The sequence below is a fragment of the Scyliorhinus torazame genome, chromosome 11 (assembly GCF_047496885.1).
Source record: "Scyliorhinus torazame isolate Kashiwa2021f chromosome 11, sScyTor2.1, whole genome shotgun sequence".
Taxonomy (NCBI): Eukaryota; Metazoa; Chordata; class Chondrichthyes; order Carcharhiniformes; family Scyliorhinidae; genus Scyliorhinus; species Scyliorhinus torazame.
The window spans coordinates 110,889,190-110,903,587 of record NC_092717.1 but is presented as its reverse complement, the minus strand read 5'-3'; the positions used below and the strand labels follow the sequence as shown (position 1 = coordinate 110,903,587).

At 49.6% G+C, this 14,398-nt stretch overlaps 1 protein-coding gene across 2 annotated transcripts in view; it reads left to right on the top strand.

Annotated features, from left to right (window-relative positions):
* prex2 (phosphatidylinositol-3,4,5-trisphosphate-dependent Rac exchange factor 2) overlaps positions 1–14,398 on the top strand; it is an 825,781-nt gene that overhangs the window by 348,079 nt on the left and 463,304 nt on the right. For both annotated transcript variants that reach the window (XM_072467618.1, XM_072467617.1), the window contains exon 18: positions 1,660–1,808. In XM_072467618.1, the coding sequence (XP_072323719.1) occupies positions 1,660–1,808 (149 nt within the window). The remainder of the gene's footprint in view (positions 1–1,659; positions 1,809–14,398) is intronic.

Here is a 14,398-nt window from a genome sequence, read left to right as displayed (position 1 = left end):
GCTTCTCCTCTCCAAAATACAAAATCTGGAAACATAGCGTCCAGGCAAACATGCTGTTTCAACTTTGAGCCTTCTGTTTAAAGGCACATTCCAGTTATGGGTCTATGACCAAAATAATAAAATTAAAGACATGGAAACAAAGGAAATAAACAGGAAGGACTCTTAAAGAAGGCAAATGGAATGTTGTTGTTTATTGCAAGAGGAATGGAACAGAAAAGTAGGGAAGTTTTGTTACAACTGTACAGGGCACTGGTCAGATCACTTCTCGAGTGCGGTGCACAGTTTTGGTCTCCTTAAGAAAGTATATGATGGCATTAGAAGCAGTTCAAAGGAGGCTCACTTGGCTGCTTCCTGGGGTGAACGGCTCATCTTATGAAGGAAGGTTGAACAGATTGTACCTATAACCATCGGAGTTTAGAAGTGTGAGAGGTTGGACGGTTTTGTGGCGCAGTGGTTAGCACTGTTGCCTACGACGCTGAGGACCCGGGTTTGATCCTGGCCCAATGTCACTGTGTGGAGTTTGCACATTCTCCCCATGTCTGCGTGTGCCTCAACCCCACAACCCAAAGATGTGCAGGTTAGGTGGATTGGCCACACGACATTGACCCTTAATTGGAAAAGAAATAATTGGGCACTCTAAATTTTGAAAAAAAGAAGGGTGAGAGGTGATCTTATTGAAACATATATGATCCTGTGGGGATTTGACAGGGTGGATGCTGAGAGGATATTTCCCCTTATGAGAGAGACCAGAAGCAGGGGACACGGTTTAAAAATAAACAATTTCCCATTTAAGACCGAGAAGGTGATTTTTTTTTTCTCTGAGGGTAATCTGTGGAATTCTCTTCCCAGAGAGCAGAGGAGGCACAGTAATTGAATATTTTTAATACTGAGTTGAACAGATTTTTGATTGAGAAGGGAGTCAAGGGGGATAGGGGATAGACAGAAAAGTGGAGCTGAAGCCATGATAAGATCAGCCATGATCTTATAAAGTGGCGAAGCAAGCTCAATCCAAAAAGTCTATTCCTAATTGTATGTTTGTATGAAAATGTGCAGCCTACTTCCACCAAGTGACTTTATGCAACTTCAATGGAGTTTAGTCTGTGATTGTTTGCACTGTTAATTCATATGTCAGCCTCTTGAAAATGTGCCGAGGGGAGCACAGAGTTTCCCACTTAGAGTTCAGGAAAATTTGGAATTGAACCATAATGGGTTGTTCTCCAACTCCTCACAGGCACCGGTTATAGATGGTCAGAAGTCTGGAATAGATCATCCAGCTGTCATCAGCTGGGCATAGTGTTTGAAGCAGGCAAACGCAAGAAAACAATGAATGCCTATTTAATATTTAAAATAACCCAAGAGCGAAGTGCTCAGAAATGGAAACAAAAACCTTAAGAAAATAGAAATGTTCCTGGAAATCAATTTTTAGAAAACTTTATATCGACTTCAAATATAATGGAATTGTAGATTTTTCATGTAAGGTTTATCATTTTAACATCATGTTTGACAAAATGAATGCCCACAACCATGGAACTGTCTGTAAACAGGCTTTAAATGAACTATGGAAATCTTATATGACTTATCTTATTGTGTCAGTTATGTAACAGCTATTATTTTGTGCTAAATCTTGAGTGCATTACATTTTCTGTGATTTCACTCCAGATGGCAGGTCTAGAGGTTGGAAAAAAGATTTTTGCGATCAATGGAATTGTGGTTTTCCTACGACCCTTTCAGGAAGTTGAATACTTCCTGCAGCAATGCTTCAGTAGCAAGAGGCCTCTCCGGGTACTGCTGAGCACAAAGCCACGAGAGTAAGTTATGTGTCATTTAAGTGTTTAAGTTTAGTAATTGAACAATTGCCACAGGAAGTCCCTTTTTTGTTTTTATTAATTAAAGAACTGCAGCAGGATCGAGCCCCGCGATACTTAGCATTAAGCCTTTGTTAGAAAAATACCCTCTATCGCATTCAACAACACAGAAGTATATTTTTAAAACTCTGTATGCACTGGCTTATCTCCAATTGTGAACCAAGAACATTGTGCTGTTTCTCAGATTTGTGTCAGACTACAACAGCTCCTGCTGTTCGGTTGAAATTATGAAAATAATGAAATGCAGAGAATATCTAAAGAGATATTAGGGCTAATCATCTTGTTCTGAACTCCATGTGCACCAATTACTAATATACCAGCGGCACTAGTAATGAAGACCTAATGCCGGGACTCTGCTCCTGTGTGCTTGATAGGCATTTCATGGGGACTTCCCATCAGAAACTGACAAAAGTATTTCATTTGATATAAATAGTGCAGAAGCCATAGCATAATGCTGCTTTCATTCTCTGAGAACTTGTCTGCAAGATGCCCGCAATGCTTGCTGGCTTTTCAGTGATCCATGACGATCTCTGGATTGTTTTTCTCTCATTAAGGTGCAGCAGGGCTGGAGACTGACGACTTGCAGTTTCACAACATGGTAGTCAAAACAGCTTGACACGGATTCCAAATTGGGTATTCAAGAACAAAGAAAAGTACAGCACAGGAACAGGCCCTTCGGCCCTCCAAGCCCGTGCTGACCATGCTGCCCGACTAAACTACAATCTTCTACACTTCCTGGGTCCGTATCCCTCTATTCCCATCCTATTCATGTATTTGTCAAGATGCCCCTTAAATGTCACTATTGTCCCTGCTTCCACCACCACCTCCGGCAGAGAGTTCCAGGCACCCACTACCCTCAGTGTAAAAAAACTTGCCTCGTACATCTCCTCTAAACCTTGCCCCTTAAACCCATGCCCCCTAGTAATTGACCGCTCTACCATGGGGAAAAGCCTTTGACTATCCACTCTGTCTATGCCCCTCATAATTTTGTGGACCTCTATCAGGTCGCCCCCCAACCTCCGTCGATCCAGTGAGAACAAACCGAGTTCATTCAACCGCTCTTCATAGCTAATGCTCTCCTTACCAGGCAACATCCTGGTAAATCTCTTCTGCACCCTCTCTAAAGCCTCCACATCCTTCTGGTAGTGTGGCGACCAGAATTGAACACTATACTCCAAGTGTGGCCTAACTAAGGTTCTATACAGCTGCAACATGACTTGCCAATTCTTATACTCAATGCCCCGGTCAATGAAGGCAAGCATGCCGTATGCCTTCTTGACTACCTTCTCCACCTGTGTTGCCCCTTTCAGTGACCTGTGGACCTGTACTCCTAGATCTCTTTGACTTTCAATACTCTTGAGGGTTCTACCATTCACTGTATATTCCCTACCTGCATTAGACCTTCCAAAATGCATTACCTCACATTTGTCCGGATTAAACTCCATCTGCCATCTCTCCACCCAAGTCTCCAAACAATCTAAATCCTGCTGTATCCTCTGATAGTCCTCATCGCTATCCGCAATTCCACCAACCTTTGTGTCATCTGCAAACTTACTAATCAGACCAGTTACATTTTCCTCCAAATCATTTATATATACTCCGAACAGCAAAGGTCCCAGCACTGATCCCTACAGAATACCACTAGTCACATCCCTCCAATTAGAAAAGCACCTTTCCATTGCTGCTACTCTGCCTTCTATGACCTAGCCAGTTCTGTATCCACCTTGCCAGCTCACCCCTGATCCCGTGTGACTTCACCTTTTGTACCAGTCTACCATGAGGGTCCTTGTCAAAGGCCTTACTGAAGTCCATATAGACAACATCCACTGCCCTACCTGCATAAATCAACTTTGTGACCTCCTCGAAAAACTGTATCAAGTTAGTGAGACACAACCTCCCTTTCACAAAACCATGCTGCCTCTCGCTAATACGTCCATTTGCTTCCAAATGGGAGTAGATCCTGTCTCGAAGAATTCTCTCCAGTAATTTCCCTACCACGGACGTAAGGCTCACCGGCCTGTAGTTCCCTGGATTATCCTTGCTGCCCTTCTTAAACAGAGGAACAACATTGGCTATTCTCCAGTCCTCCGGGACATCACCTGAAGACAGTGAGGATCCAAAGATATCTGTCAAAACCTCAGCAATTTCCTCTCTAGCCTCCTTCAGTATTCTGGGGTAGATCCCATCAGGCCCTGGGGACTTATCTACCGTAATATTTTTCAAGACCCCCAACACCTCGTCTTTTTGGATCTCAATGTGACCCAGGCTATCTACACACCCTTCTCCAGACTCAACATCCACCAATTCCTTCTCTTTGGTGAATACTGATGCAAAATATTCATTCAGTACCTCGCCCATTTCCTCTGGCTCCACACATAGATTCCCTTGACTATCCTTCAGTGGGCCAACCCTTTCCCTGGCTACCCTCTTGCTTTTTATGTACGTGAAAAAAGCCTTGGGATTTTCCTTAACACTATTTGTCAATGACTTTTCGTGATCCCTTCTAGCCCTCCTGACTCCTTGCTTAAGTTCCTTCCTACTTTCCTTGTACTCCACACAGGCATCGTCTGTTCCCAACCTTCTAGCCCTGACAAATGCTTCCTTTTTCTTTTTGACGAGGTCTACAATATCTCTCGTTATCCAAGGTTCCCAAAATATGCCGTATTTATCCTTCTTCCGCACAGGAACATGCCGGTCCTGAATTCCTTTCAACTGAAAGCCTCCCACATGTCAGATGTTGATTTACCCTCAAAACATCCGCCCCCAATCTAGCTTCTTCAGTTCCTGCCTGATATTGTTATAATTAGCCTTCCCCCAATTTACCCACATTCACCCGAGGGTCACTCTTATCCACCAGCACTTTAAAACTTACTGCATTGTGGTCACTGTTCCCGAAATGCTCCCCTACTGAAATTTATACCACCTGGCTGGGCTCATTCCCCAATACCAAGTCCAGTACAGCCCATTCCCTATTCGGACTGTCTACATATTGTTTTAAGAAGCCCTCCTGGATGCTCCTTACAAACTCTGTCCCGTCTAAGCCCCTGGCACGAAGTGAGTCCCAGTCAATATTGGGGAAGTTGAAGTCTCCCATCACAGCAATCCTGTTGTTTTTACTCTTTTCCAAAATCTGTCTACCTATCTGCTCCTCTATCTCATATTTGTGAAAATTCTGTTGAGGTCTGAGGAGGAAAGAAAAATCAGGTATATTGTTACTACCATGCCCAAATACGACCAACCTTAGGATAATGGAAGAGTTGACTACCATGCTGTGATCATATTAAAATTTATGCATTTTTCCGAGCACTAAAGTGACACCATAGACGAGTGGTATGTAAGCTTGTACTCATAATGTTTGTGATCTGAACTCTGTGGCTAGGCAAGAACAATAGTCGCAGAAGATAAATTGAGGTAATTTGATTGCAGTGGTACTTCCCCCAAACCAACTTCGACTGACATTGGCTGATGTCTAGGATCCAATTAGCTGTCCTATTCACTTTGCTGGTATAAGAGAAGTCTTGACCTCGGGAAAATAATGTGATATTTTACTCCTGACAAAAATAAACAATTTTGCTCAGCAGCAGTAATTCTGTTTGAAATTGAACACAAGAAAGGAATTATTTTTCTTATGAATAATGCCACACTTGGGCCGGGACTTTCTGGCCCTGCTGTGGTAGGCCTCGCCGTGGGGTATGCAGTGAGCTAGCCAAAAGTCTCTTGACTTTTGGCGAGACCGGAAAATCCCAGAGACTGGCAGGGCCAGAAAATGAGCATGATATTTAGGGAATGTAATTTCTTTCAGATTCTATCATTTTTGCATGTGTGCCATTTTCAATCTCATCACATCATATGGACAGCACATGGTCATTGAAGTGCTGGCACACCTGGCATAAATATAACTTGTGATCTAATCGTCCTGTTTTCCCTTTAACCTACAAATGCAATATTTTAAAATTTGTTTTTCAATGACGTAGCACTTTCCCCAATGTTATTTGTAAAAATAAAATCAATGCTGGCCGAAATCTGGAATAATTATGTTCTTTGTTTGTATTTAATATGAGAGTTTTCCATATAGCATCGTTTGATGAAGTACATAATACAAGAACAAAACACTTGCATTTACTCTTTACTCATCAATTATCTCAGTTCACGACTGTAGTGAGCCACGTGAGGCTGTTGTATATATGTTCACTATTGTTCTACTGTTCTAGCACTACCATTATCTCCACTGTTATATATACTTATTGTTATTGCTGTTCTGTTATTGGTTGTTGCTGTTGGAATGTTGTTATTGGTGCTCCTGTGGCTCCGCCCCTCTGAGGAGGTATAAAGCCTGTTGATCTGGGGCAGTCTTGCAGTGCGGGAGGAGCTACAGGTTGGCACACTTTTAGTCTATTAAAGTGTCGGTTCACTACTACTCAGCGTCTCAACTGAATTGATGTCCATCAATTTAATAGACTAAAAGTTTTTTTGATAATGGACGCTGCCCTCAAACCTGAATGTCTCGAACTGGACCCGCAGGCCGCTGAAGCGTCGACTATCTTTAAGCATTGGCTCAGTTGCTTCGAGGCCTACCTCGACTCCTCGACTGCTGTGGTTTCCCCGGCACTCAAACAGCATCTCCTCAACGCCCGGGTGAGCCACAGGATCTTCCAGTTAATCAGGGACGCGGCCTCGTATATGGAGGCTGTAGACGTACTCAACGAGTCAACGGTCAATGAGGTCTTCGCTCGACACCTCCTGACCACGCGACGTCAGCGCCAGGATGAGTCGCTCGCAGAATACCTTCGTGAATTGAGGGTACTCGGCCACAGTTGTAAAGTGCCGGGCGGTCTCTGCATCGGAGCATTCGGAGCTAATGATTCGGGACACTTATGTGGCTGGAGTCCGATCCAGCTATATCCGGCAGTGTCATAATATACATCAGTACATTATGGTGCAATCACATAAACACACTGATGGACATGCAGTAGGACGAACCAGCATACATAACACCGCAGCCAATCACCAGTGAGAGCACAAGCACTATAAAGACAGGGGACAGGAGAGTTCCCACTCATTCTAGCAGCAGCCAGCTCAGAGCACAGAGCTCACAGCCTGCATCACAGACATTTACCATGTGCTGAGTGCCTCACCATAGCTAGTGATAGGAAAGGGTCCACAGTTAAGCTGGTATTGCTTATACCCACGTTTACAGTATGTTAGCATAGTTGAACAGTTAATAAAATAGCGTTACACCACTTCCAGCATTGTTGGCTTGTTTGTGAACCAGAACACCCAACACGACATGGTATAAGGAGTGCCGCAATCTAGCACTTGTGAGACCTACCCGCAACTTCTCAGCATTCCGGCATCCTACAGCATGGAGAACATCAACCCGCCGCCACTCCGCATCGCTGGCAATCTCGGGGTAAATTGGAAGATATTTAAACAGCGCTTCCAGCTCTTCCTCGAGGCAACGGACAGGGAGAATGCATCGGACACCAGGAAGATAGCCCTTCTTCTCTCCACGGCTCGGCAACATGCCATCCACATCTTTAACTCCCTGACATTCGCGGAAAACGAGGACAAGACCAAGTACAAGACGGTGCTCCTCAAATTCGACACACACTTCAATGTTGAAGTCAACGAAAGTTTCAAAAGGTACCTGTTCCAGCTGCGCTTGCAGGGTAAGGACGAGCCTTTCCAATCCTATTTAACACACCTCCGCATCCTCGCGCAATCCTGCGGCTACGGGCCCACCTCCGACTCCATGATACGCGACCAGATTGTTTTTGTGGTCATGTCGGACACCCTGCGTCAGCAGCTCCTTAAAGTTAAGCAACTAACCCACGCGACTGCCATCGAGACCTGTGTCCTGCATGAGAATGCCACCAGCCGGTACTCCTACATACAGGCAGCTGAAACGGCGCGGCAAGGGCCCCATGAGGCGGAACGGGTCCAAACGATCGAACACCTCCCGGGCCGCAGTCTGGAGGAGGGCGGCCATTTCGCCCGCTTTCCGAGGCCTCCCGCGCTTGTACGCGCCAAACGAGGGGACGGTGACGTGGAGGAACGCGATGCGCAGGCCCGCACCACGCAAGATGGTACCATGCATGCGCGGTGGCGCAACGAACGCACTGACGTCACTACGCGCAGCAACTGTGGCTCCGCCCACTTAAAGCGGCAATGCCCTGCAAAAACGCGACAGTGCCTACGCTGTGGCAGGCTTGGTCACTATGCTGCCTGCTATCGAGCAGCCCAGCCTGCTAACTCGCAACGATTTAACCAGCCTTGCAGGAATGTTCGGGCAATCCAACCCACCTTCACCGAGTCCGATCCTGACTTCATGCAGACCAGTGACACCGAGGACAGGGAGCCTTTTCGAGTCGCTGTCATAAGCAAGAACAGGCTGTCCAAGAATCGAAAGCACCAGCCGCTGTTGGTGCACAGCATTGATCCGGACGACGAGTGGTGTGCCACCCTGACGGTCAACTGATCCCAGATCAGATTCCGTCTGGACACTGGTGCTTCCGCTAATCTCCTCACATGGTCAGCATTTCAAACCCTGGGGATCAAACCAACAATTCTTCCATCCAATTGCCAACTGGTCGACTATAATGGTAACGTCATCCCCGCCACCGGGTCATGCCAACTCGAGGTGACACACAACTCGCGAAAAGTCACCCTACCCTTCGAGATCGTGGGCTCCTCAAAGGACTCCCTGCTAGGCGCACAGGCGTGCAAGCTCCTCAACCTCGTGCACCGCGTACATTTCCTCTCTCCAGAGGACACATCTGATTTCCAAGATGCGGACTTCAGGGCGCAACTAAGTTCCATCATCACTCAACACCGAGATGTCTTCGAAGGCATGGGCACACTTCCCTACACATACAAAATCCTGCTCAAACAGGACGCCACGTCTGTAGTTCATGCACCTCGCAGAGTCCCAGCACCCCTCAAGGACGGCCTCAGCAGCAGCTGCAGGACCTCCAGGACCAAGGAGTGCTTTCCAGAATGACGGAATCAACCGACTGGGTCAGTTCCATGGTGTGCGTCAAGAAGCCTTCCGGCGAGCTCCGGATCTGTATCGACCCGAAGGATTTAAATCGTAACATCATGCGGGAGCATTACCCTATCCCCAAGCGTGAGGAGATCACGTGCGAGATGGCTCGAGCCAACATATTCATCAAGCTGAATGCATCAAAGGGCTTCTGGCAGATTCAATTGGACAAGTCCAGCAGAAAGCTGTGGACTTTCAACACCCCATTTGGCAGGTACTGCTACAATAGAATGCCATTTGGAATCATATCAGCATCTGAAGTGTTCCACCGCATCATGGAGCAGATAATGGAGGGCATTGAGGGTGTGCGCGTCTATGTGGGCGACATCATCGTCTGGTCCACCACCCTGCAGGAGCATATCAGTCGCCTCCAACGTGTTTTTAAGCGAATACGGGACCAAGGCCTGTGCCGCAACAGAGCCAAATGTTCTTTCGGCCAGACCGAACTCAAGTTTTTAGGAGCCCACATCTCCCGGTTGGGTGTGCGGCCGGATGCGGACAAGGTGGCAGCCATCACAGCCATGCAGAAGCCGGCGGATAAGAAGGCGGTGCTCCGGTTCTTAGGAATGGTCAGCTTCCTAGGAAAGTTGATCCCTAACCTCGCTTCCCACACTACGGCTCTCCGCAACCTAGTTAGCAAGACGACGGACTTCCAGTGGCTTCCCGCCCACCAGCGTGAATGGGAGGAGCTCAAGGTCAAGTTGACCACCGCCCCGGTATTGGCGTTTTTCGATCCTGCAAGGGAGACGAAAATATCAACGGATGCTAGCTAATCTGGCATAGGGGCGGTGCTCCTGCAACGAGATGACGCCTCATCATGGGCCCCTGTTGCCTATGCGTCACGGGCCATGACCCCCACAGAGCAGCGCTATGTGCATATCGAGAAGGAGTGCCTAGGCCTGTTGACCGGTGTCGACAAGCTCCATGGCTACGTGTATGGCCTTCCCCAGTTCACTGTGGCGACCGACCATCGCCCGCTGGTCGGCATCATCCAAAAAGACCTCAATGACATGACCCTTCGCCTACAATGCATTCTGCTCAAGCTTTGGAGATACGATTTCCAGCTCGTGTACACACCAGGTAAGGACCTGCTCATAGCCGACGCTCTGACCAGGGCAGTCACCACGCCGTCCGACCCAGAGGGGTTCGTTTGCCAAGTCAACGCCCATGTGGCCTTCACGGACGCCAATCTGCCAGCCACGGATGAACTCCTAACCCACATTCGCCGTGAGACTGCGGCTGACCCCTTGCTACAACGTGTGATGCGCCACATGACTGACGGATGGTTCAAGGGACAATGCCCGCAGTTCTATAATATTCGAGATGATCTGGCAGTCGTTGATGGCGTCCTGCTGAAGCTGGACTGCATCGTGATCCCACACAGCATGCATCACCTGGTTTTAGAGCAGCTGCACGAGGGCCATCTCGGCGTAGAGAAGTGCCGACGGAGGGCCCGAGAGGCTGTCTACTGGCCTGGTATAAATGAGGACTTTGCCAACACTGTGCTCAATTGCCCCACCTGTCAGCGGTTCCAGCCGGCCCAACCACAGGAGACCCTTCAGCCCCATGAGTTGGTCACGTCCCCTTGGTCTAAGGTAGGCGTGGGCCTGTTCCATGCACTCGGGAGGGGCTATGTTCTCATAGTTGATTATTTTTCCAGCTATCCCGAGGTTGTACGCCTGCACGACATCATGTCATCGGCTGTTATCCGTGCCTGCAAGGAGACCTTTGCTCGTCACGGCATCCCACTCACTGTGATGTCGGACAATGGCCCCTGCTTCGCGAGCCAGGAATGGTCCAACTTCGCCAGCAGGTAAAACTTTGTACACGTGATGTCCAGTCCCCTGCACACCCCAATCAAATGGCAAAGCAGAAAAGGGCATCCACATTGTAAAGAGGCTCCTCTGCAAGGCTGCTGATGCAGGATCCGACTTCTGCCTCGGCTTGTTGGCCTATAGCTCGGCTCCACTGTCCACGGGCCTGTCACCAGCCCAGCTGCTGATGGGTCACACCCTCAGTCCCACTGTACCTTCAATTCACGTCCCAGACCTCGACCATGCTCCGGTCCTTCAGCGGATGCAACAGTCTCGCGCGCAGCACAAGGCGGCGCATGACGCTCGAGCGACTGATCTGCCTGCTCTGGCGCCAGGTGACAATGTCGAAATCCATCTTCTGGAGGGTGGCTGGTCTGCGACTGCTGTGGTTCTTCGGCTGGTGGCTGCCCACTCATTCCTGGTTCGTCTGCCTGATGGCTCCATTCATCGCCGCAATCGGCGTGCCTTTCGTCTGGTTCCATGGTCGCTACGCGATCCTCCACCGGTGCCACGCCCTCCTGTTGTCACCGACCTGGACTTTGTAGAGCTTCCGGATACTCTGCATCCTCCTCACTTGGCCGTGGCCCGGCCCGGTCCTCAGCCGGTGGCTCCTGACCCACCCTTGAGGCGGTCGACCCGAATTCGTCGCCCACCTCAGAGACTTGATTTATGAGCCTTACAATGTTGGACTCAATGCTTTGTTCTTTCATCCTGTCTCAGCATTTCACTAGTTTGTTTTTGGCATTCATTATTAGTTTTGTTGTTGGTGTAACACCTTGTTTTTCTTTTCTCTGCACCAGGCACCTTCCCGTGTATATAGACTAGCCTCATGTACATAGTTATGTAAATACTGCACACACATGGTCAGATACACTCATTAAATGTTATTTATTCTCACATAGGCACATGTTCTTTGTAAAAAAGGGGGATGTCATAGTATACATCAGTACATTATGGTGCAATCACATACACACACTGATGGACATGCAGTAGGACGAACCAGCATATATAACACCGCAGCCAATCACCAGTGAGAGCACAAGCACTATAAAGACAGGGGACAGGAGAGTTCCCGCTCATTCTAGCAGCAGCCAGCTCAGAGCACAGAGCTCACAGTCTGCATCACAGACATTCACCATGTGCTGAGTGCCTCACCGTAGCTAGTGATAGGAAAGGGTCCACAGTTAAGCTGGTATTGCTTATACCCACGTTTACAATGTGTTGGCATAGTTGAACAGTTAATAAAATAGCGTTACACCACTTCAGGCATTATTGGCTTGTTTGTGAACCAGAACACCCAACACGACAGGCAGCGCCTCCTCGAAAAAGGGCTCACGACCTCGAGGCGACAGTGAAGCTGGCTACCTCATTAGAAGTGTCTTCCCAGAGCCTCAAGGCCTTCCTGTCCGACCACGCGGCATCTTCGGGGACGTCAGAGGCGAAGCCATCACCCGACCCAGGCGTACCTCACACCTGCGCCGCGCGGCTGCCGGCCAGCTCCGGAGGACCTTGCTGTTATCTCTGCGGGCAGGGCCAACATCCCCGACAGCGCTGCCCAGCACGCAGTGCTGCGTGTAATGAGTGCGGCAAGAAAGGTAATTTTGCGAAGCCGCTCTAAAGCCCCAAAATCAAAAGCCTGTCAAGGCCGGCCTGAGGCTCACAGACCTCGCAATGCGGCATCGTGCCTGCCGAGACCGCCTACTTCCGACGCATCAGCCGCCGCGTGCACCCGTGGGGGCCGCTATCTTGGCCGCCGTCGTTGACGCCGCCATGTTGTTATCATGCTGTTGCCACAGATAGTCCTCCGCATTACCTCAGCTCGACCAGTCCCGGCCTTACCATCTGCGAAATTCTATGATGGCCGTCAAAATCAATGGGCAGGAGGCGTCCTGTGTCTTCGACCCCGGGAGCACAGATAGTTTTGTCCACTCAGATATGGTAAGGCGCTGCTCCCTCCGGGTCCTCCCCGTCTCGCAGACTATATCCCTCGCCTCCGGTTCGTGCTCCGTGCAGATCCTGGGGTATTGCGTTGCAAACCTGTCAATACAAGGCGTGGAGTACACTAACTTTAAGCTCTACGTCCTCCCTCATCTCTGCGCTCCCCTCCTGCTCGTTTAGATTTCCAGTGCAACCGTAGAAGCCTAAATCTAAAATTCGGGGGACCCCTGTCCCCTCTCACAATCTGCAGCCTCGCGACCCTGAAGGTCGCCCCTCCCTCGCTCTTCGGGAACCTCACCCCAGACTGTAAGCCCGTCGCCACCCGGAGCAGACGGTACGGTGCTCAGGACAGGGCCTTCACCAGGTCAGAGGTTCAGCGGCTCCTGGAGGAAGGGATCTTCGAGGCCAGCAACAGCCCCTGGAGAGCGCAAGTGGTGGTCGTCAGGACCGGGGAGAAGAACCGGATGGTAGTCGACTACAGTCAGACGATCAACCGGTACACGCAGCTCGATGCGTACCCCCTCCCATGCATATCTGATATGGTCAATCGGATTGCGCAGTATCGAGTCTTCTCTACGGTAGACTTGACTTAAGCGTACCACCAGCTCCCTATCCGGCCGGAAGACCGCCAGTACACTGCCTTCGAGGCAGGTGGCCGCCTCTTCCATTTCCTCCGGGTCCCCTTTGGCATCACCAACGGGGTTTTGGTCTTCCAACGAACAATGGACTGAATGGTGGACCAGTACGGGCTGCTGGCCACGTTTCCGTACTTGGATAATGTCACCATCTCCGGCCATGACCTGCAGGACCATGACGCGAACCTAGACAAATTCCTCCGCACCGCCCGACTCCTTAATTTAACCTACAATAAGGAGAAATGCGCTTTCCGCACAACCCGGCTAGCCATCCTCGGCTATGTCGTGGAAAACGGTGTCTTAGGGCCCGACCCCGACCGCATGCGCCCTCTTCTCCAGCTCCCCCTTCCCCACTGCCCCAAGGCCCTGAAACGATGCCTGGGGTTTTTCTCATATTATGCCCAGTGGGTCCCCAACTACGCGGACAGGGCCCGCCCGCTCATTAAGTCCACCATTTTTCCCCTGACAGCTGAGGCACGCTTGGCTTTCAACCGCATCAGAGCCGACATTGCCAAGGTCACGATGTACACTGTGGATGAATCCCTTCCGTTCCAGGTGGAGAGCGATGCGTCTGACTTTGCCCTGGCTGCTACCCTCAACCAGGCAGGAAGGCCAGTCGCCTTTTTTTCCCGTACCCTCCATGCCTCCGAGATTCGACAATGCTTCGTCGAGAAGGAGGCACAAGCCATTGTGGAAGCTGTGCGACACTGGAGGCATTATCTGGCCGGCAGGAGATTCACTCCCCTCACAGACCAGGTTAGTTGCCTTCATGTTTAATAATACACAGCGGGGCAAGATTAAGAATGACAAGATTTTGCAGTGGAGAATCGAGCTCTCCACCGAAAACTACGATATCATGTATCGCCCTGGGAAGCTCAATGAGCCCCCAGATGCCCTGTCCCGCGGTAAATGCGCCAGCGCGCAAACAGACCAGTTACGGGCCATCCACAAAGACCTCTGTCACCCGGCTACTTCACTTCGCCAAGGCCCGCAACCTGCCCTACTCCACTGAGGATGTCAGGGCTGTGACCAGGAATTGCCAAATCTGTGCAGAGTGCAAGCCGCACTTCTATCGGACGGACAAGGCTCACCTGGTGAAGGCCC